The sequence below is a fragment of the Hyla sarda genome, chromosome 1 (assembly GCF_029499605.1).
Source record: "Hyla sarda isolate aHylSar1 chromosome 1, aHylSar1.hap1, whole genome shotgun sequence".
Classification (NCBI taxonomy): Eukaryota; Metazoa; Chordata; class Amphibia; order Anura; family Hylidae; genus Hyla; species Hyla sarda.
Genome location: NC_079189.1, coordinates 550,902,409 through 550,925,745, shown reverse-complemented (window position 1 = coordinate 550,925,745; position 23,337 = coordinate 550,902,409). Strand labels below are relative to the sequence as shown.

The 23,337-nt window shown below is 46.3% G+C and overlaps 1 protein-coding gene across 9 annotated transcripts in view; it reads left to right on the top strand.

Moving 5' to 3' along the window:
• The window catches only part of PDE8B (phosphodiesterase 8B), a 329,639-nt gene that overhangs the window by 279,914 nt on the left and 26,388 nt on the right, over positions 1-23,337 (top strand). For all 9 annotated transcript variants that reach the window (XM_056541706.1, XM_056541688.1, XM_056541692.1 and 6 more), the window contains 5 exons: positions 8,328-8,416; positions 9,937-10,015; positions 13,395-13,535; positions 18,878-18,966; positions 20,590-20,650. In XM_056541706.1, the coding sequence (XP_056397681.1) occupies positions 8,328-8,416; positions 9,937-10,015; positions 13,395-13,535; positions 18,878-18,966; positions 20,590-20,650 (459 nt within the window). The remainder of the gene's footprint in view (positions 1-8,327; positions 8,417-9,936; positions 10,016-13,394; positions 13,536-18,877; positions 18,967-20,589; positions 20,651-23,337) is intronic.

Sequence of the window (23,337 nt, the reverse complement as noted above, 5' to 3'; positions counted from 1 at the left end):
AGGTCCTTAAAGGAGAACTGTAGTGCAAAATAACTTATCCCCTATCCTTTGGATAGGGAATAAGTTATAGATCCTGGCAGCGACATGAACAGACATTTTGGAGGGCAGGGGCTCGAGCAAAAAAAAGGGCACCTATCATTTAAAAAAGCTATGTTAGTAAGAACCGTACATTTTAAAACAAAATTCCTAAGGAAAGGACCTCCAGCCTTCCTGTCTGCAATAAATATGTGACTTTTTTTTTTTTTAAAGCTCTTCAAAGGCAGTTTAAACATTTGTGTAGATTTGCAGTGTTTTTAAGGGGTTTGCGACATTTTATGCGAAAGTTACATATGATAAGTTTGTATGCACACATATCTATGCTTAAGGTGCACCTGTAAAAATCTATGCACCCAAGCTAAGCAAAAAAATTAAAAACTGCTCTACCTGCAATGATAAATCTCCCACTGTAACTTTATATAATAAAATCAGTATGCTTAGGCCCCTTTCACACTATAAAATTCATTCGTTTTAAAGATCCGTTTAATGTTCCTTTATGAAAACCCTTAAAATCGTCCATTAAACAGCCGTTACAAAATCCCATACGGCTGTTACAAAATCCCATTATAGCCTTTTCTGACCCAGCTTCTTGGGCAACGTGATAAGTTTCTATAACAAAAAAAAAGGCATTAAAGGGGCAAGTGCACATATAGGGCACAAGCCCCCTTTTAAGCCTATGTGTGCACATCCCTGGATCCCGGGGGTCCGCCCGCTGGGGCCTCCTGTGATCTCCTGTACAGGGGCACGGTGGCAGTCTACAGGAAGCGCTGTGTCGTCCCCAGCAGAAAGCCACAGCAGACATGTCCCCTCCATATATCTTTATGGGGATACATGGAGGGGGCGTGTCGGCCGTCGCGTCATGCGGGGACGGACACGCCCCTTTCCAGCATATTACCGCAGCTCTGTACAGGAGATCGCGGGGGTCCCCAGCGGTTGGACCCCCCGCGATCTATAACTTATCCCCTATCCTTCGGATAGGGGATAAGTTATATTGCACTACAGTTCTTCTTTAATACTTGAGCTGTCTGAACAAGGATTCTCTTGTAGGGCAAACTGTGGCAAAGGAAAGTAGAGTAGATCTTCATTCCACTTGCTTTTATGGGAATCTGTGACGTGACACTCAGAAAGGCGGATGCAGAAGTTCTCTGACTTAAAATAAAAGTAAGGCACTTGCTACCTTGTGTAAACCTAGATCAAGTATAAACTAGATCCTTGCACATCTTAACTCTGTTATACCCCTTGGAAGAATTCTGAACAGCCGATTAATCCTTGCAGCCGGACTTGAACTTGCTAGGCAACAGGCTTGTCTTGATTGTAGACAGGACTAGTAAAATTTTATGGCCTATTTGAGGAGGTAAGCCTGACTTTAGCCTGATCTAAGCTCAATACTCTTAGACTCTTAGCTGGAAAACTAACATAATCTCCTGGCTCTGGAGAGGGCTAGACTAACAAACTAGAGAGATACTGATTTCACCTTTTCCAAGGGTTGGGGGTGGAGTTGGGACAACTCCTACATTTATTGGCTAGGAGTTTTATTTGTGACTAGATTCTGCTTTCTGTATACTTTGCAAATGCAATGCAATACAAATGTTAGCAAAATGTAACCTTCTGCATGCTGTAAGACCCAGTGGTATGACAGGAAAATACATATGCAGGTTTATAGGACTTAAGCACTTGAAATAATATAATAACAGTATAACGTTTTATGACTTGCAGCAGCAGCAGTATACTATGTATATACAAGTGAAACTCGAAAAATTTGAACATTGTGCAAAGTCCATTTATTTCAGTAATGCAACTTAAAAGGTGAAACTAATATATGAAAGAAGTGATTTGTCATAATTGTGATGGTTATGGTTACAACACGTGAAACCCACTCAACACCCCCCCCCCCCCAATTACTATGATTTGGGGAGCGATGTCCTCTGCTGGTGTTGGTCCACTGTAGCTCATTAAGTCCAGGGTCAGCGCATCCGTTTACCAGGGAATTTTGGAGCACTTCATGCTTCCTTTCCTTTTAAATTGCATTAGTGAAATACAATGAACTTTTGCACGATATTCAAATTTTTGAGTTTCACCTGTATACTAGAGAGGTGATTAAAGAGTGTCTAGAATATGTGGGTGGCCACTTGTGGAGATATGTGGTATTACAAGCTCCCTATGAACTGAATTGATGACCATGTATTACACATGTTTGGTGGCCCAGCAGCCTCCCTGCAGTGTCCCCTGGGCCCCCTTGCATCTGTTCTACTGTAATTGTATGTTATCCCCTATGTTATGTATATAAGAATGTTGTATCTTAAGAAAGGTTAACATGTGATCACCAGTTGTCATGTGATTGTTACCCAGGAGGTATCAGTGACCAGGTGATTTAAGGATGACCAATGGAACCCCACCAGTGTCTTCCCCATAAAAGCCCTGGGAGAAGTCTCTTCTCTCTCTTTGTTCCTGTGTCTTTGCTGAGGTGCAGTCGAGCCTAAGAGTGTGTATGGACTCTTAGGAGGCCTCAAGTCCAGTCTGTAGCCACAAGTTACAAGTCTACAAATAAGCTAAAGTCACAGCTTAGTCTGTCTCCAGTCAAGTCAAGTCAGTTACTGTCATCTATTGTCAAGTCAACGTGGCCTGCACTAAATTGTCCAAAATCACTGCAAGTCAAAGCAAGCCCTTAAGGTCTCTTAAGTCATTGGTCATCTCCGTGGGCCTGGTTACACTGTATAGACTGTACCATCTGTCACTCAGTAAAGCTATCATTGTCCGTAACTTGGCGTTGGAGTCATTATTGCCCCCGTGCCTAGCCCAGGATCCAGCGGTATACCTTCGTCCTTCGTGTGGTATTGAGGACAAACTGCGCTGGCGTCACGAATACAAGGGGTTAATGCCATCTGCCCTGCATCTCACACCCTATACCACACATGACTGTTGAGACCCCATTACCTTTCTAACAACATTAAATACCCCTCCAGCTCCCCTGATTTACTAATAATAAATAACCGACATAACAACCATATAACTCTTTGTGTGGGTGAAGGTCGGCCCCAGCTTTATTTATAAAAAAAAAACATAAATATATAAAACAAGGCACAAATGGCTTCTTGTCAACTCTGGGAGGTTCTGTCACACCAGCTGGTGTACAGGTCTACCCCAGGATGACCCACTTTTCTTCTTCTTTTCTGCCACAGTGGAGACCAGTTAGCCCTACACTGGGCTCTGACCCCCACCCATGAGGTACAGGCCATGCTCAATACCATCCTGTAAACCCGTCAAAAAGATATCAAGCCCTATATCTGTAAGGTGCACACCATCTGACTAGGGCAAAGTAGGGTTGTCCCCTTCCAACTGCAGATGCCTAACCACCACACCGGAACAGAGCCGCACGAATCATGACATTCGTTCATTCACCGTCCGGCATGCTCTCTCTACCGCTTCCAGATCCTATGCCACACAACTCAAGGAACGATCTTCGAAAAGAAACCAGGGAATCTCAGCAAATCCGCCCACATCATTGTCAGGAGCTCCACCAGCGGCGTGGAACAGATATCGTTACCACCGACATGCAAGGCAAGAAACACCGGTCCCTGGGACAACTGACTGATGCTCACCACCTCCGCCAATACCTGGGGCCACCACAGGCCCCCAATTCCTCTCCAACATATCTCCACACCTTGGAAGCCCAGGTTCCAGCCACCAGGAAGGGTCTCTGCACGTTGAGCACCCAGGAAAACATATGAATACCCCAGCATCCACATCAATGGCTGAGCACCACCTATGAAAACAAAACTCAGAAAATCAACCAGCAAATCCGGGCAGATATATCGAGCATAGCACGCAGACTGCCAGCGCCCCACACACTGCACCTTAGCCTCTGGCAAACCAGCACACGCAACCTCCGTAGCAGCCCCAATCCTAAAAGAGTGAGTACCGAACTCATGGAAATCAAGCCCCACCGAAGACAGACACTGCTGGAAAACCGACAAAAATTGAAACTGCGTGAGGGGGGAGGCATCCTTATACAAGAGAAAGGAAGGGACCCGCAGCAGCGAAGCCAAAAATGAGGACGATAAAAGAAAAGGACACGTGTCCCCGGAAACAGCATAAACACAAGCCACGACCCGCAGGCCACCTGGTCGGACTTGGACTTGCAAATCTGTCATCAAGAAAAACATCCGATTTACCAAGGCCACCAGGCCAGAAACGGGAAGGCGCGAGCAGCTCACCAATCCCCATGGCCCCGAAAAAAGCTAGCGCGAAAGCCGTAGAAAACAAAAACGACTCAAATTGCGATGAGCACACTCGCCGCGTCGCCTCCACCAACCGACACAACAATGGAAAAGATACCGGAGGCCGAACATCGAGACCAACTCGCTCCCGAAACCAACCCGAGACAAAAAACTTGGCGACGTCTGACCATCCCATAAGCTGAAAATAAAAAGCAACACCCGCCATGCGCCGCACAGCAACAGCACAAGAAGCCCCTTTAGCCCGCAAGGACAGCAAATAATCCAAAGTGACCTCCAGCCTATCCGGCACCACACCAGCTCCAACCACTCAGCTCATGCCTTACCATGAGACGACCATGTTGCAGGAGCCACAGAAGCACAAACAAGGGACAACAAACACTCTCCACGATGTCCCACAGGCAGCACGGACACGAGTGACCCTCCAACTCTGCCTGAGGCAGCAGCCAATGGAAATCCTGCCAAAGAACAAAGAAAACGTGACAAAGAATCAGCAACTTGATTCTCCACTCCCAGAACATGTTGAGCCCATAAACAGATGTTAAACTCCAGGCAACGCAGCACTAAGCACCGTAGCAAGCTAAGCACAGGGGGAGAACTGGAAGAAAGACCGTTAAAAGCATTAACAATCCCCAGATTATACAACCAAAAACACACACGGCGGTCATGCTAATCACACCCCCAAATCTCAATTGCAACAACAATCGGGAACAACTCTAACAACACCAAATTGTGACACAAGCCAGAGGCCTTCGAAGACTCTGGTCACCCCTCAGCACACCAACGGGAACCAAACACAGCACCAAAACCGACCGAGCCAGTCGCACCCGTGAACAAGGCCAGTTCACCATTCGTAACCACGGAGGACTGAAAACAAGTCCATCCATTGTACAACTCCAAGAGTCCCAGCCAGGCCGACACGTTAGCCTTTAAGGCCCTGGTGACACGGATGCGGTGTTCCGGGCGTTTAACACCTCTGGCAGCCAGAGACAACCTGCGAGAAAAAGCCCTACTCATATGCATAATTCTTAAGGCAAAATTCAACAAACCCAATAAGGACTGAAACTGCACCAAAGTCACCTTCTGAGCTCCATGGAAACCGGCAACAAAGATCGCAGTCTCTCTCACTTTATCAAGAGGAAGGCAGAAGACCATGGCCAGCGTGTCAATTTTGATGCCAAGGAAACACAGAACCGTGCAAGGACCCACCGTCTTGTCCTCGGACAAAGGGACACCAAAGTGCTCCATGAAAAAATGGAAAGTGTCAAGGAAAAAACTGCATTACCAAGAATCACCCAGGCCAACAAAAAGAAAATCATCCAAATCATTTGTCACAGACAAAGAACCAGTCTCATATCTGACCACCCATTCAAGGAAGGAGCCAAAGAGCTCAAAATAGTGGCAAGATATGGAACAGCCCATCGGGAGGCAGACAAAATATTCCCAAGACTATGTCAAACTGGCTTCAGGCCTTTAGTGTTTTGGTAGGTGTGATAGGCCAGAAGCACCCCGAATGTTGTGCAGAGCTTTTTATTTATCAGGACATGATTTATTCCTCCTACAAGTCCCACGGCAGTCAAAAGACCACTCACCCAAAGCCCTGCGCTCCTTATCCACCGTGTGTTGATCCGCAGATATGAGGGAGCAAATATCTACATAACCATTACCCCATATCTTCTTTTTAACTTCATCAGACAAATGAGAACCCAAGGGCTAACCCTACAAAAGAAATTATCTTTAAGCACACTAGCCCCAAAGGAAGGGGGGGAGGAGTAACCTTCCCAGCCGAACCAGTTGAGGATAACTGGTCGACCAGGGCCCTAAGGGCAGGATCCGGCTGCTGAGATGGGGGGGGGACAGCCAACTCACTAGAAGAGCTGAAGCTGGCGTGCGCACCCAAACTGGCAATGTGAGGTAAGTGAAGAGGAGTGGAGGAAGGGAGCTGTGAGGAGCGCGAATGTGGCTGTGCAAAGCCGGAAGCTGCACCACGTGACCTACCTCAGGAATCGGGCGGGAGAGCAGGATCGCTGGGACTAAGGCATGCAGGAGGGCGGGACTGACGCGAGAACCGCCTGCCTCCCATGCGAGATGCCAGAGCTGACAGTAGAACCGGAGGGGAGGCAAGCTCAGCTAAGAAGTGAGGGAGCAAGCCCTCACCGTCCTGCTCTACTCTGGTATGAATTTGGGCAGCAATATCCATCCTACTGACAGACAAATCTCCGGGTCAAGGGCAGATTGAGGAAAAGGAGGGGCCACCCAAGAATATCTCAATGGGAGGGCACTAATAAGCCCGGGAAATAACAGTACCCACTGATAGGGTGAACTACAACTTGTAGGCCTTGAGCAATAAAGCTCTTTTGAGTATATGTTCCACTTTGAATGGTTGACGGGTCTAGTCATCATTGTCACTACTTATCTCACAGATAGATAATTGAAGGAGACATTAAAAATCCAACCTTCACCCATGGATTGATGGATATACACTGCTCAATAAAATAAAGGGAACACTTAAACAACACAACGTAACTCCAATTCATTCACACTTCTGTGAAATCACACTGTTCACTCAGGAAGCAACACTGATTGACAATCAATTTCACTCGCTGTTGTGCAAATGGAACAGACAACAGGTGGAAATTATAGGCAATTAGCAAGACACTCCCAATAAAGGAGTGGTTCTGCAGGTGATGACCACAGACCACTTCTCAGTTCATATGCTTCCTGGCTGATGTTTTGGTCACTTTTGAATGCTGGCGGTGCTTTCACTCTAGTGGTAGCATGAGATGGCGTCTACAACCCACACCAGTGGCTCAGGTAGTGCAGCTCATCCAGAATGGCACATCAATGTGAACTGTGGCAAGAAGGTTTGCTGTGTCTGTCAGCGTAGTGTCCAGAGCATGAAGATGCTACCAGGAGACAGGCCAGTAGATCAGAGATGTGGAGGAGGCCGCAGGAGGGCAGAAACCCAGCAGCAGGACCGCTACCTCTGCCTTTGTGCAAGGAGGAGCACTGCCAGAGCCCCGGAAAATGACCTCCATCAGGCCACAAATGTGCATGTGTCCATTCAAACGGTAAGAAACAGAGGATGGTATGAAGGCCTGACGTCAAAAGGTGGGGGTTGTGCTTACAGCCCAACACTGTGCAGGATGTTTGGCATTTGCCAGAGAACACCAAGATTGGCAAATTTGCCACTGCTGCCTTGTGCTCTTCACAGATAAAAGCAGGTTCACACTGAGCACATGTGACAGGCATGACAGAGTCTGGAAACGCCGTGGAGAATATTCTGCTGCCTGCAGCATCCTCCAGCATGACCGATTTGGCGGTGGGTGAGTAATGGTGTGGGGTGGCATTTCTTTGGGGGGGGGGGGGGGTGCACAGCCCTCCATGTGCTTACCAGAGGTAGCCTTACTGCCATTAGGTACAGAGATGACATCCTCAGACTCTTGTGAGACCATATGCTGGTGTGGTTGGCCCTGGGTTCCTCCTAATGCAAGACAATAGACCTCATGTGGCTGGAGTGTGTCAGCAGTTCCTGCAAGAGGAAGGCATTGATGCTGTGGACTGGCCCGCCCATTCCCCAAGACCTGAATCCGATTGAGCACATCTGGGACGTCATGTCTCGCTCCATCCACCAACGCCACGTTGCCCCACAGACTGTTCAGGAGTTGGCGGATGCTTTAGTCCAGGTCTGGGAGGACATCCCTCAGGAGACCATCCACCACCTCATCAGGAGAATGCCCAGGCGTTGTAGGGAGGTCATACGGGCACGTGGAGACCACACTTACATTACTGAGCCTCATTGCTTTAAGGACATTACATCAAAGTTGGATCAGCCTGTAGTGGTTTTCCACTTTGATTTTGAGTGTGACTCCATATCCAGACATCCATGGGTTGATATATTTGATTTCCATTGATTATTTTTGTGTGATTTTGTTGTCAGCACATTCAATTATGTAAAGACGAAAGTATTTCATACGATTAATTCATTCATTCAGATCTAGGATGTGTTATCTTAGTGTTCCCTTTATTTTTTTGAGCGGGTGTATTTTCTTTCAGAGATTCATGGAGAATTTCAGTATGATTTCTTGTTACAATGAACTCATCCAAATAGAGCATGGGGAGGTGCGATCTCAATTCAAGCTAAGGTAGGTGTATGATTATATTTTATTTCCTGTAATGTAATGTCTTAGAGCAGTGTTTTCCAACCGGTGTGCCTCCAGCTGTTGCAAAACTTCAACTCCCAGCATGCCCGGACAGCCTTTGGCTGTCCGGGCATGCTGGGAATTGTAGTTTTGCCACAGCTGGAGGCACACAGGTTGGAAAACACTGTCTTAGAGGATGCAGTTATTTAGGAAAGAGTACACTCACATCTGCTGTTAGGTAGCAATGGAAACGAAAAGGCACCTGACTAAAGATACATTTTATTTATTTATACATTTTTCTTAAATCTGCCAACTCTTCCAATGTTTAAGGGCTATAATATGTTATATTAAGTACATGAACCAGGCCCAAGATGCACCAACCCTGTTTCAGTATAGTTTACAGTTGGCCAACATGGCCATCAAGAAGATCTCCTAGATGGAGAAGTCACACCAATTGGTTTTCTCAGATGTCAGTACAATATGGATAGTGAATAGGTGTCTGATCCTGGGGGGGTCTGACCTCTGAATCCCCAATGACCCTACCCCCCCCCCACACCCCCACGATCTCTTGCCACACACCCCACGCAACCTCTATGCACCTCTATTGGAAACACAGCTTCATGCATGGGGAGAACCGGGTCACCCAGCAGGAGATGGCCCAGTAGTCGGAACCCCCGCAATCAGACACTTACTGTAGAAACGGGATAAGTTTTACAAAACTGGATAACTCCTTTAACCAGATAAAATGGTGCTGCATGCTGCCTTATTGTGTCCATAAATGTGAACTAAGCCTAAAGCTACTGACATTGAACCGCAGTTGGCCTGACCAATGATTTCATACATCAATCAGTTTTAATAAACCAATACCAGCTTCCTCATATTAAGTCCCAATACTCGTCCCTACGGCTGCTCATTCAAAATCTGTACTATTATTGATCCATGGATAAGTTGATTTTGATTAAAGGGGTACTATTAAAGGGGTACTATTAAAAAATCTTAATCCTTCCTGCACTTATTAGCTGCTGAATACTACAGTGGAAATTCTTTTCCGATTGAAACACAGAGCTGTCTGCTGACATCATGAGCACAGTGCTCTCTGCTGACATCATGAGCACAGTGCTCTCTGCTGAGATCTCTGTCCATTTTAGGAACTGTCCAGAGTAGGCGATAATCCCCATAGCAAACATATGCTGCCCAGGACAGTTCCTAAAATGGACAGATATGTCAGCAGAGAGCACTGTGCTCGTGATGTCAGCAGACAGCTCTGTGTTTCAAAAAGAAAAGAATCTCCGCTGTAATATTCAACAGCTAATAAGTACAGGAAGGATTAAGATTTTTTAATAGAAGTAATTTACAAATCTGTTTAATTTTCTGTCACCAGTTGATTTAAAAAAAAAAAAAGTTTTTCATCCGAGTACCCCTTTAAGTGCAGTTTGTCGACTGGAGCCGGCCTTCTATCAACCTTTCCGCAGCTTGTTGTTTATGTTAAGGTTATATAATTATTAACTGTATGTGTGTTACAGATCCTGTAACTCAATATTTACAGCACTGGATCATTGTCAGGAAGCCGTAGAGATCACGAATGAAGAACACGTCATACAGGTACAGATAGCAGATTTATTATTGTACACTATACAGTAATTGTTTCTATAAAATATTTCACTGATTCCTACTGTACCAGGGTCTCTGATCTACACAGACTTTTGCTACTCTCCATATTACATAGTACATTTTGTGGAAAGGGTAGGCCTGTTCACAGCGCTTCTACATCAGTCCTCCTTGCAGTTGTCTGGCTGTTGCTGTGGGATAAGTCTCTAACTGCGGGGGGTCTGACCACTGGGACCTCCCGCGATTTCCTGCATGGTGCTTCGGCTCTTCTTGTGCCCTCCATGTGTGGTGAGGGTGTGATGAGGGCAGATGACATTACCCTAGGGGCAGATGGCATTAACCCCTTGTGTTCGTGATGCCAGGGCGTGGTTTATCCTCTACATCACCCGAAGGAATACCGCTGGATCCTGGGCTAGGCACGGGTGCAAATAATGACTCTGACGCCAAGTTACAGACAACAGCAGCTTTACTGAGTCAGACAGGTGTAATAGTCTATACAGCTTGGCTGGGCCCAAGGAGGTGACCAGTGACTTCAGAGACCTTGCTGGAACTTATGGTGGACTGTGAAAATTTGCTGCAGAGCCACGCTGACTGAAGAGCCACGCTGACTGGGACTGACTTGACTATGGCAGACAATGACTGACTTCACCCCTTCTGTAGCTTACCAGGCTTTAACTTTACCTGTGGGGTACTGGACTTTAGAATCAGTGGCTACATGGTAGACTTTAGGCCTCTTTAGGACACCTGACACACACCTAGGACTTGACCTTACTGCAACTCAGCACTAAAGAGAAAGAGGAGGCTCCACCCAGGGCTTATATGGGGGAGACTCTGGTGGGGTCCCATAGGTCACCCTTAGGTCACATGGTCACGGGTACCTCACTGGGTTACAATCACATGACAACAGGTCTTAAAGGCATAACACATTTTATATACAATACTCTATATAACAAGCATAGAAGCAGATATACAAAGGAACAGGTGCTGGGGGGTCCGAGGGGTCAATGTATGGAGGCTGCCTGACAGAGCAGCAAGGGTACGGGGTGCAACTCCGTTACTGGGTGACCACACATGCATCTCTATGGAACAGCCAAAGCGCTGTACTTGTGTATCTCCAGCTCTCCCATAGAGATGCATGGAAGGGGCGTATCAACTACTGATTTCTGTGGTGGTCGACACAGCTCCGTTCCTGCGGAGAACTGATGCGCCCAGGCAGGAGATTAAGGGATGTTCCAGTGGTCGGACCTTCCGCAATTAGACACTTATCCCCGATCCTTTGGATAGGGGATCAATTTTTCTAAACTGGACTGGACTATGCCTTCAAGCCAAGTACTCTCTGCCCAAATAAATGGTAGCACGATAATTCTTTGGCTGTTATTATACACTGTGTTGCAAATTAAAAGCACAGCACACATCAGGGCTAGAACCCCTTAAAGGGGTACTCCGGTGGGGAAAAAAAATTCTGAATCAACTGGTGCCAGAAAGTAAAATTACTTCTATTTAAAAATCTTAATCCTTCCAGTACTTATCAGCTGCTATATACTCCAGAGGAAGTTGTTTAGTTCTTTTCTGTCTTACCACAGTGCTCTCTGCTGACACCTCTGTCCATGTCAGGAACTGTCCAGAGCAGGAGAGGTTTGCTATGGGGATTTGTTCCTGTTCTGGACAGTTCCTGACTTGGAGATAGGTGTCAGTAGAGAGCACTGTGGTCAGACAGAAAAGTCTATACAACTTCCTGTGGAGCATACAATATCTGATAAGTACTGGAAGGATTAAGATTTTTAAATAGAAGTAATTAACAAATCTGTTTATCTTTTTGGCACCAGTTGATAAAAAAAAAAAATGTTGTTCAACAGAGTACCCCTTTAAAGGAAATATCCAGTGGTGAACAACTTATCCCCTATCCTAAGGATAGGGGATAAGTTGCAGATCGCGGGGGGTCCGACCGCTGGGGCCCCCCGCGATCTCCTGTACAGAGCCCCGACAGCCCGCGGGATGGGGGCGTGTCGACCTCCGCACGAAGCGGCAGCCGACACGCCCCCTCAATACAACACTATGGCAGAGCCGGAGCGCTGCCTTCGGCAATCTCCGGCTCTGCCATAGAGATGTATTGAGGGGGCGTGTCGGCCGCCGCTTCGTGCGGTGGTCGACACCCGCTATCTGGCCCCAGCGGTCGGACCCCCCGCGATCTCAAACTTATCCCCTATCCTTAGGATAGGGGATACGTTTTTCACCACTGGACTACCCCTTTAAGGTTCTCATTCACCTAAGAGCAAAGTTGGACCTACCCAGCCAAAAGGATCTGGTTCATTTCCATAAACTGTAGCACTCATGTCCCCTTAACAGTTTAATGAATTGCAACCCTAATCACCTGGGTGTAAACATGCACAACGTGTTGTTGTTTCTGGAAGAATATGTTTTCTTTAGTCAAGTTCAGCTTGTTCCTACACAGGGATAAAAGGTATCTAGAGGGCGACTAGTTTATACTTGTACGTTCACTTTTATTAATATAGGGGAAATGTTTCTTCTACTCTATACCACAGTTAAATAGATTAAAAATCAATATTCATGGGATAGGTAATAACTAATTGATCTGTAGGGGTCCTACTGCTGGGAGAACAGAGGTCCCCTGTCCTGTGAGTGAATGGAGAGGCAGCACACATGCTTGGCCACTACTTCATTCATTCGCCATGGGACTTACGAAACAGAGAGTGAATGGGGCAGAGGCCATGCATACGGACCCTCACTGATCAGCTAAGAAGCCTAGACACACACATGAATCTTTTTATACAGAATTTGAATTTCTTATCACATTGTAATTATATCATGGACATTGTAGACACTAATATCATAGTTACAGTATATAGTCAGATCACATGTCATACTGTGTAATGGATGGAAACCAACATCTTGGCAAAAATAAAAACAATATTAAAAGCAGCTATGTATAAGAAAGGCAACATAAAATAACTTGGAAACAGTGAAACAAAAATGCAAAGCTACCTGTGTTTTACTTTTACAATTTGATTCAACTGAGCTCTACATAATACTAGTCTTGAAGACTTCTGAAGAATTTAATTTGCAACCTAGTGGGGTATTCCAGTAATATTTTTTTTTATGTGTTGATGAGAGAGTAGTAAACATAAAAAACAAGTGATACTTACCTACTCCAGTAGCCTGCAAGTCCTGCCCGCATCACCAATCACTGGCCGCAGTGGTGTCTCTGAGCTGTGGGGGACTGACGTAGGTCAGTAACATATTAAAAAAAAAAAATTCTATACTGGTATGCCCCTTTAAAAATATTGGTATATTTGGTAATATTTGTGGTAATCTCAGAATAATATCACAGTTCTAACTACCTTTAACTTGTCAGTATATTAATCCAGCTTTCGAGCGAATGATGGGCTACCACAAGGAAGATCTCCTGGGCAAAGAACTCACAGATTTTCCAAAAAGTGACAAAAACCGTGCAGACCTTTTAGATACTATCAACACTTGTATCAAAAAGGGAAAGGTAGGAAGCAATATGTATGTGTATAATGTTTGTTTGCATATATGTCACCCCAACCCCTTCAACTATACTAGAATCTTCTCGGCTGAAATGTTTCTACTGTATGATCCATATGGTCTTTTACTAAAGGAGTAGTGTCCGGGCTGCAAAAAGGAAGAAAAGAAAGATTTGTAAATTACTTCTGTGGTGTCCCGGTACTGTATTGCATACCGTACCTTGGTTGGGGGTCCCCAAAGTCAGAGTTCCTAGGAACTGTGGGGGTCCGCTTCCCTAGTCATCCCCTAGTCACCCCTCATCTAGTTAATATGGTGTTAAATTAAGTGCGTAAATACTGTATATAATATGTTATTACCTGCATAGCGTCGCAGGGCCTTCGGGTCATGTGACGGGGCTTCAGAACTCTATGGTAGGTAAAAGGACCTTTGGTGGTTCATGGGTCATGTGATTACCCATAACACTTTGTAACGGTGAATGACAGATGGTATGGACCAATCCTAAAACGGGCAGCCCCTGCCCATATAATGGAGCTGCGTCCAATAATCTCTCTTTCCTCGTGGGCTGCTGATGAGAAAAGATCTGCTCAGCTGTCATCAGCAACTACTGGGCCAAAGCCTGCCGGCCTCGACCTGAATCAAAATGTGAGTTCTTACAACTTCCCCACTAATGCTAGCAGGATCACAGGACCTAAACAAACCCCTAAATCCAGCGGATCTGTGCTTTACAAAATCCTACTAAGCTCAAGAACTCACAAAAGTCCCAACCATAAGTCAATCTCTGCTAAGCTGTATATAGACTTTGTTATAAGGACTGTTCCTGTTATCCCATGTTACAGAAAATCTTCAGTAAAGTTTTTGAAAGTTTTCAGCAAAGCTCTGGTTGTAGACATTCCATTATTCTACATCTCCCTATCGCTTTTGGGAAGGGTGGCGATGGCCAAGCTATACAGTATTAGCCCTAACCCTGGCGTCACGACTGACAAGAGTTAATTACACCCTCGATATACCGCATAGCAACACCCCAACTGCCATACCCCCCCCCTAGGCACCACACTTCTATTAAAAAATCCTTATCCTTCCAGTACTTATCAGTTGCTATATACACCAGAGGAAGTTGAGTTGTTCTTTCCAGTCTGACTATAGTGTTCTCTGCTGACACCTCTGTCCATGTCAGGAACTGTCCAGAGTAGGAGAGGTTTTCTGGGGGGATTTGCTCCTACTCTGGACAGTTCCTGACACAGACAGAGGTGTCAGCAGTGTTACGCCTAGCGCTCCGGGTCCCCGCTCCTCCCCGGAGCGCTCACGGCGTCTTTCTCCCTGCAGCGCTCCGGTCGGTCCCGCTGACCGGGAGCGCCGCACTGTCATGGCCGTTGGGGATGCGATTCGCACAGCGGGACGCGCCCGCTCGCGAATCGCATCCCAGGTCACTTACCCGTCCCGGTCCCCTGCTGTCATGTGCTGGCGCGCGCGGCTCCGCTCTCTAGGGCGCGCGCGCGCCAGCTCTCTGAGACTTAAAGGGCCAGTGCACCAATGATTGGTGCCTGGCCCAATTAGCTTAATTGGCTCCCACCTGTTCCCTGGCTATATCTAGTCTCCTCCCTTGCACTCCCTTGCCGGATCTTGTTGCCTTGTGCCAGTGAAAGCGTTTAGTGTGTCCAAAGCCTGTGTACCTGAACTTCTGCTACCCATCCTGACTACGAACCTTGCCGCCTGCCCCCGACCTTCTGCTACGTCTGACCTTGCCTCTGCCTAGTCCTTCTGTCCCACGCCTTCTCAGCAGTCAGCGAGGTAGAGCCGTTGCTAGTGGATACGACCTGGTTGCTACTGCCGCAGCAAGACCATCCCGCTTTGCGGCGGGCTCTGTTGAATACCAGTAGCCTCTTAGAACCGGTCCACTGGCACGGTCCACGCCAATCCCTCGCTGACACAGAGGATCCACTACCTGGAAGCCGAATCGTGACAGTAGATCCGGCCATGGATCCCGCTGAGGTGCCGCTGCCAAGTCTCGCTGATCTTCCCACAGTGGTCGCTCAGCAATCGCAGCAGATTGCCCAACAAGGACAGCAGCTGTCGCAGTTGACCGCCATGTTACAGCAACTTCTGCCTCTGCTACAGCAGCAACCATCTCCTCCGCCAGCTCCTGCACCTCCTCCGCAGCGAGTGGCCGCTCCTAACCTCCGCTTGTCCCTGCCGGACAAATTTGATGGGGACTCTAAACTCTGCCGTGGATTTTTGTCTCAGTGTTCCCTGCATATGGAGATGTTGTCGGACTTGTTTCCTTCAGAACGGTCTAAGGTGGCGTTCGTAGTGAGCCTTCTTTCAGGAAAGGCCTTGTCTTGGGCCACACCGCTCTGGAACCGCAATGATCCTGCCACAGCCACAGTCCAGGCCTTCTTCGCTGAACTCCGGAGTGTCTTCGAGGAGCCAGCCCGAGCTTCTTCTGCCGAGACTGCCCTGTTGAACCTGGTCCAGGGTAATTCTTCCGTTGGCGAGTACGCCATACAATTCCGTACTTTTGCTTCTGAACTATCCTGGAATAATGAGGCTCTCTGCGCGACCTTTAAAAAAGGCCTATCCAGTCGCATCAAGGATGTGCTGGCCGCACGAGAGATTCCTGCCAACCTCCAAGAACTCATCCATTTGGCTACCCGCATTGACATGCGTTTTTCTGAACGACACCAAGAGCTCCGCCAGGAAAAAGACTTAGATCTCTGGGCACCTCTCCCACAGCATCCTTTGCAGTCTTCGCCTGGGCCTCCCGCCGAGGAGGCCATGCAAGTGGATCGGTCTCGCCTGACCCAGGAAGAGAGGAATCGCCGTAGAGAAGAAAATCTCTGTCTGTACTGTGCCAGTACTGAACATTTCTTGGTGGATTGCCCTATCCGTCCTCCACGCCTGGGAAACGCACGCACGCACCCAGCTCACGTGGGTGTTGCATCTTTTGGTTCTAAGTCTTCTTCTCCACGTCTCACGGTGCCCGTGCGGATTTCTCCTACAACCAACTCCTCCCTCTCAGCCGTGGCCTGCTTGGACTCTGGTGCCTCCGGGAATTTTATGTTGGAGTCCTTTGTTAATAGATTCAGCATCCCGGTGACCCGTCTCGTCAAACCGCTCTACATTTCCGCGGTCAACGGAGCCAGATTGGACTGCACCGTGCGTTACCGCACAGAACCCCTCCTGATGTCTATCGGACCCCACCACGAAAGGATTGAGTTCTTCATTCTCCCCAACTGTACCTCTGAGGTTCTCCTCGGTCTGCCTTGGCTCCGGCTTCATTCCCCCACCATTGATTGGACCACCGGGGAGATCAGGAACTGGGACTCTGCCTGCCACAGGAAGTGCCTCTCCCCCCCTCCCAGTCCCGTCAGGCAAGCCTCTGTGCCACCCCATGGCCCCCGTCCTGGTGTCACACTGCCCCGTGGCAGGCCTCGCCCTCTGCCCTCCCTCCCCATTCCCACTCCTGCTGTACTGCCTGCCGTTGAGGAAACCCTCCATTCTTTCCCGGTGTCCTCATCCCAGGGGAGGCAGTTACTGGACAAAGAGAAGGGGAGACCTAAGGGGGGGGGTACTATTACGCCTAGCGCTCCGGGTCCCCGCTCCTCCCCGGAGCGCTCACGGCGTCTTTCTCCCTGCAGCGCTCCGGTCGGTCCCGCTGACCGGGAGCGCCGCACTGTCATGGCCGTTGGGGATGCGATTCGCACAGCGGGACGCGCCCGCTCGCGAATCGCATCCCAGGTCACTTACCCGTCCCGGTCCCCTGCTGTCATGTGCTGGCGCGCGCGGCTCCGCTCTCTAGGGCGCGCGCGCGCCAGCTCTCTGAGACTTAAAGGGCCAGTGCACCAATGATTGGTGCCTGGCCCAATTAGCTTAATTGGCTCCCACCTGTTCCCTGGCTATATCTAGTCTCCTCCCTTGCACTCCCTTGCCGGATCTTGTTGCCTTGTGCCAGTGAAAGCGTTTAGTGTGTCCAAAGCCTGTGTACCTGAACTTCTGCTACCCATCCTGACTACGAACCTTGCCGCCTGCCCCCGACCTTCTGCTACGTCTGACCTTGCCTCTGCCTAGTCCTTCTGTCCCACGCCTTCTCAGCAGTCAGCGAGGTAGAGCCGTTGCTAGTGGATACGACCTGGTTGCTACTGCCGCAGCAAGACCATCCCGCTTTGCGGCGGGCTCTGGTGAATACCAGTAGCCTCTTAGAACCGGTCCACTGGCACGGTCCACGCCAATCCCTCGCTGACACAGAGGATCCACTACCTGGAAGCCGAATCGTGACAAGCAGAGAGCACTGTGGTTAGACTGGAAAGAACTACACAACTTTCTCTGGAGCATACAGCAGCTGATAAGTACTGGTAGGATTAATATTTTTTGAATAGAAGTAGTTTACAAATCTGTCTAACTTTCTGAAGCCAGTGGATTTGAAAACATTGGTTTTCCACTGGAGTACCGCTCTAATGAAATGTGCCTATATCTGTAGATTAGGTAAAAGAAAGAGTAGGAAAAGGTGTTTCATAGGCCTCATCCGCTTTGGGGCTACCCTTTTCTAATGGGCACCTCCCTAAGCTATAGTTAAAATGTGATCAGAAGTTTGCAAAGTGTCTCCATACAGTATATTATGTTTGCAGTATATGGTAGTTACAGGTACTGTATTTAATAATGTTTTAGGCATTTGTATGGTATTAATAAGTAGTCAGTGTATGGCATTGTTATTTTGGTATCATCCTGATGACATATAGATACTATAAGGCATTGTTTCTCAAACAGGGTTTCCCAGCATGCCCGGACAGCCAACAGCTCATTATTTGTGCGCTGTTCAACATAGTATAGGAAGAGAAGTATCAACAGAGGGTAACAATCCATATTAAAGTACCCGTACACATGGGATAGCTATCACCGAACATTTATTTAACCAGCAGCTCTCTCTTCCGGTCCATCCATACACATTTGGCTCAGTATTTATGTATTCTGAAAGAAGAGGATGGGTAAGCCGCTGCCAGATGCCCCTGGGGGTGGTTTATCTTAGACAGGCAGCTGAAATTCAACATGCCCAATTCTTTTCTCCTACAACATAATCTGTCTAGTGGCCCCATTCAAATTAGACAGCCGTTGGGTCCTTCCAAAATCAGCCCGTTGGCCAACTTTTTTCTAAAGTGTATGGGGGCGAATACATCACACCAGGAACAACCTTACTACTTAGCTACCTGCAGGGAAAGGAAGAAACCAGGGTTACCTGGCTGCACTATACCTACAGTATCTAATTATACAGATCTATAACTAACCAAATACGGTTTTAGCCAAACGACAGACCAGATTGTATTCAATTAAAGCTCATATCTTTTCATTTCTTTCTAGGAATGGCAGGGAATTTATTATGCAAGACGGAAATCTGGAGACACTATCCAGCAGCATGTGAAAGTCACTCCAGTTATTGGCCAAGGGGGGTGAGTGCTAAATAATCTTTCTTTTCCATAGTTACTTACTTTGAATTTTTACTGTAATTCTAGTCACATCTAGACTTGGATTTCATAAGTTTGTAGATTTAAACATAGATTTTCATAAATTATCAGCTGGGAACCTTTTGTAACTGAGTGAACATAATGCACGGCTGGGCTGTATGTTAAAGAGGTACTCTGGAGGGGACATTTTTTTATTACATCAACTGGTGCCAGAAAATTAAACAAATCTGTAATCCTTCCAGTACTTATCAGCTGCTGTGTGCTGCAGAGGACATTGTATAGTTCTTTCCATTCTGACCACAGTGCTCTCTGCTGACACCTCTGTACGTGTCAGGAACTGTCCAGACTAGGAGCAAATCCCCATAGCAAAGCTCTACTACTCTGCACAGTTCCTGAGACCGACAAGTTGGTTGCCAGATATGGCCCTACCATGAGTCTAATGATGTAAACTGACAGCTTTGTAGATTCTTCCAGTTCAGGTCATTCAGCAGTGGTCAGGCCAGGATGCACCTATATTATGCATGTGGGAATCTGGCCTAAAGGTCTAAATCTATTAGGTGCTAACAGCTTGGATGCATTATCCTATCTATTATACTAACCTATCTTGGATACTGTCCATTGCTTGCTCTTAGCCAATCAGCATTGCCAAGAATATGTACAGAGATGTTCATTGGCTAAAAACAGCTGACTGGTCCTTTTCAGAGAACACAGACTTCTAAATACTTCATGGACATCTTATAAATTATTTAGTGTAATACAGTATCTTCCAAATTCTACCAGTATCTACCAATTCCAAAATGTATATATATATTAGCAATTTTAAATATCACAAACGTGTAAAATGGTAAAAATCTCTATTAATTCATATTACACCCCCAATGTCAGTGGGAATGAATAGGGAAACTTAAAGGGGTACTTCGCCCCTAGACATCTTTGGAAAGGGGATGAGATGTCTGATCGCAGGGGGGGCCATCGGGATCTCAGTCATCCGGTGCACAGAGCTCCATGTCAGATGCTGGGCAACCACAGCTGCCACGCCCCCTACATTCATGTCTAAGGGAGGAGGCTATTGCATAGCCCTCACGTCCCCTCACATATACATGGAGGGGGCATGGCATGACATCACAAACACAGAAGCTCCAAGCTTCCATTTCAGAATGCTGCGTCCCCAGCCCGGAGACTGTGAAGGGTCCCAGCAGCCGGATCACCCATGATTGGACTTCTTATCTCCTATCCTAGGGAATAAGATATCTAGATGTGGAGTACCCCTTTAAGTCCGGTCCACACAAGTAGAATCACATTTGTGGTCATATGCTCTCCCAAGAAATTTAAAATAATGATATAAACCATACATTAATTTTTTTCTTACCCAAGAAACTAGCCTAAACTATCAGCAAAATGTGGGGAGCTAAAATTACTGAAAACCCAGCCCGGGCTGAGCAGTGATATCTGACATAGACTATGGAATGGAGTTGTGCTATTTCTAATCTCAAACCCTTGAAGACTAAAAATAAATATATAAAATGTCAATGTGACTTTTTATAATTGCATATTTAGCTTGTGAAGTGTTTGACATAGTTGTTAACTATTGTATATTTATGTTACTAGGAAAATTAGACATTTTGTGTCCATCAAGAAGCTGTGCAGTCCTTCTGACAACAATAAACAGGTATAGGTGTTTAATTACTTCTTTACAAAAATAGAAAAAGATTATTGGGGGAAAAAAGGAACAATGAGGCTGCACTACGTCAAAAACAGATAAGGTGCATTCATTGGCATTGAAGGAGTAGGGAATACAGTGACCCCCCGACCTATGATGGCCCCGACATATGATGAAATCGACATACGATGCTTTTTTATGTCGTGGCCATTGCATTAAGTGCTATCCGGCAGCGCCAAATGCTTAAGCTGCTGCCGGATAGCAGCTTAATGTTCCTTTATACCTTGGTATGCTTTATTTTATTGTGTTTTTAAATTCTTACAATTCTGGCTCATTTTAAGCCACGACCTACAGTTAAGCCACCTACCTTTACCACTAACCCACACCCCCTTGTTTAGCATGGCATAAAAAGTCTTTGAATCAATAAAAAATTGGGCATTTTGATTAGTAAATCTTCCCCCAAATGTCCGTCCTTATAGGAGATCTCAACCCAGAAATGTACTCTGTGCAGTGGGTAGAGAATAATTCTGCATACTGTATAGAAATCTAGGAGCAATTCTTTTAATTCATAAAACAGTAATCTTTTGGTTATTAGGAATAATTAGAAATGTAAATTATGTTTGGAAGTCTTCTAGCTGCAAATTTGGAGTATTTAATTTAAATCATTAGTATTAGTACATAACGTAAATGTATAATACAGTCTTGGCCGTAAAAGTTGGCACCTCTGAAATTTTTCTAGAAAATATTTCTCTATTTTTCTAGAAGTATTTCTCACAGAAAAGGATTGCAGTAACACATGTTTTGCTATACACATGTTTATTCCCTTTGTGTGTATTGGAGCTAAACCAAAAAAGGGAGGAAAAAAAGCAAATTGGATATAATGTCACACTAAACTCCCGAGGTATGACGCACGCTTAGCAGGTGAGCGCGCATCATACCAGGTGGGTCCCGGTTGCTATAAGCAACCAGGACCCCTGGCAAATGCCGGACATCGCCGATCAGGCTGATGTCCAGCATTAACCCTTTAGACGTGGCTATCAAACTTGATCGCTGCGTCTAAAACGAAAGTAAACATTGCCGGTTAGCTCAGTAGTGCTGTTCGGGACCACCGCGGTGAAATCGCAGCGTCCCGAATAGATTGCAGGACGCGAGGAGGATCCTAAATTGACTGATGCCATTACAAAGTACAATTGGTGTCACAAAAAATAAGCCGTCATATGGATTTTTAGGTGCAAAATTGAAAGGGTTATGATTTTTAAAAATAGAGGAATTAATGAAAATGCAAAAATGGAAAAATGCTCAGTCCTTAAGGGGTTAATATTTGGTTGCACACCCTTTGGAATAACTGAAATCAGTCGCTTCCTATAACCATCATTAAGCTTCTTACTCCTCTCAGCCGGAATGTTGGACCACTCTTCCTTTGCAAACTGCTCCAGGTCTCTCTTATTGGAAGGGCCTTTTCCCAACAGCGATTTTAAGATCTCTCCACAGGTGTTCAATGGGATTTAGATCTGGACTCATTTCTGGCCACTTCAGAACTCTACAGCGCTTTGTTGCCATCCATTTTTTGGTGCTTTTTGACGTATGCTTGGGAGTCATTGTCGTGCTGGAAGACCCAAGATCTTGGATGCAAACCCAGCTTTCTGACACTGGGCTGTACAGTGTGACCCAAAATCCATTGGTAATCCTCAGATTTCATGATGTCTTGCACACATTCAAGGCACCCAGTGCAAGAGGCAGCAAAACAACCCCAAAACATCATTGAACCTCCACCATATTTCACTGTAGGTACTGTGTTCTTTTCTTTGTAGGCCTCATTTTGTTTTTGGTAAACAGCAGAATGATGTGCTTTACCAAAAAGCTCTATCTTGGTCTCATCTGTCCACAAGACATTTTCCTAGAAGGATTTTGGCTTACTAAAGTTCATTTTGGCAAAATGTAGTCTTGCTTTTTTATGTCTCTGTGTCAGCAGTGGTGACCTACTGGGTCTCTTGCCATAGCGTTTAATTTCATTTTAATGTCGACAAATAGTTCATGCTGACAGTGATGCTCCCTGAGCCTGCAGGACAGCTTGAATACCTTTGGAACTTGTTTGGAGCTGCTTATCCACCATCCGGACTATCCTGCGTTGACACCTTTCATCAATTTTTCTCTTCTGTCCCCGCCCAGGGAGATTATCTACAATGCCATGGGTTGCAAACTTCTTGATAATGTTGCGCACTGTGGACAAAGGCAAATCTAGATCTCTGGAGATGGACTTGTAACCTTGAGATTGTTGATATTTTTCCACAATTTTGGTTCTCAAGTCCTCAGACAGTTCTCTTCTCCTCTTTATGTTGTCCAATCTTATTTATCCACAATTTTGAAAGGGTGCCAATAATTTTGTCCAGACCATTTTCGGAGTTTGGTGTGACATTATGTCCAATTAGCTTTTTTTCCTCCCTTTTTTGTTTTCTGTTGCCCATGCTTAGTGTGGCACACACAGATATATATTTTATTCACGTAGACTTTATGAAAACTATTACCAGGGAACCATTGCATTTCAATGTCATAGAGGCAGGCCACCCATGTATATGCTGTTAAAAGAAAATACTGCAAAGAAAACTAGAAAAGTTCTAAAAAATGTTCTTCTTGCCACTTGGGGGGGGGGGGGGATTTCTTGATAGCTCTGTGTTCGTTTGTTTTTTTTTGGCTCA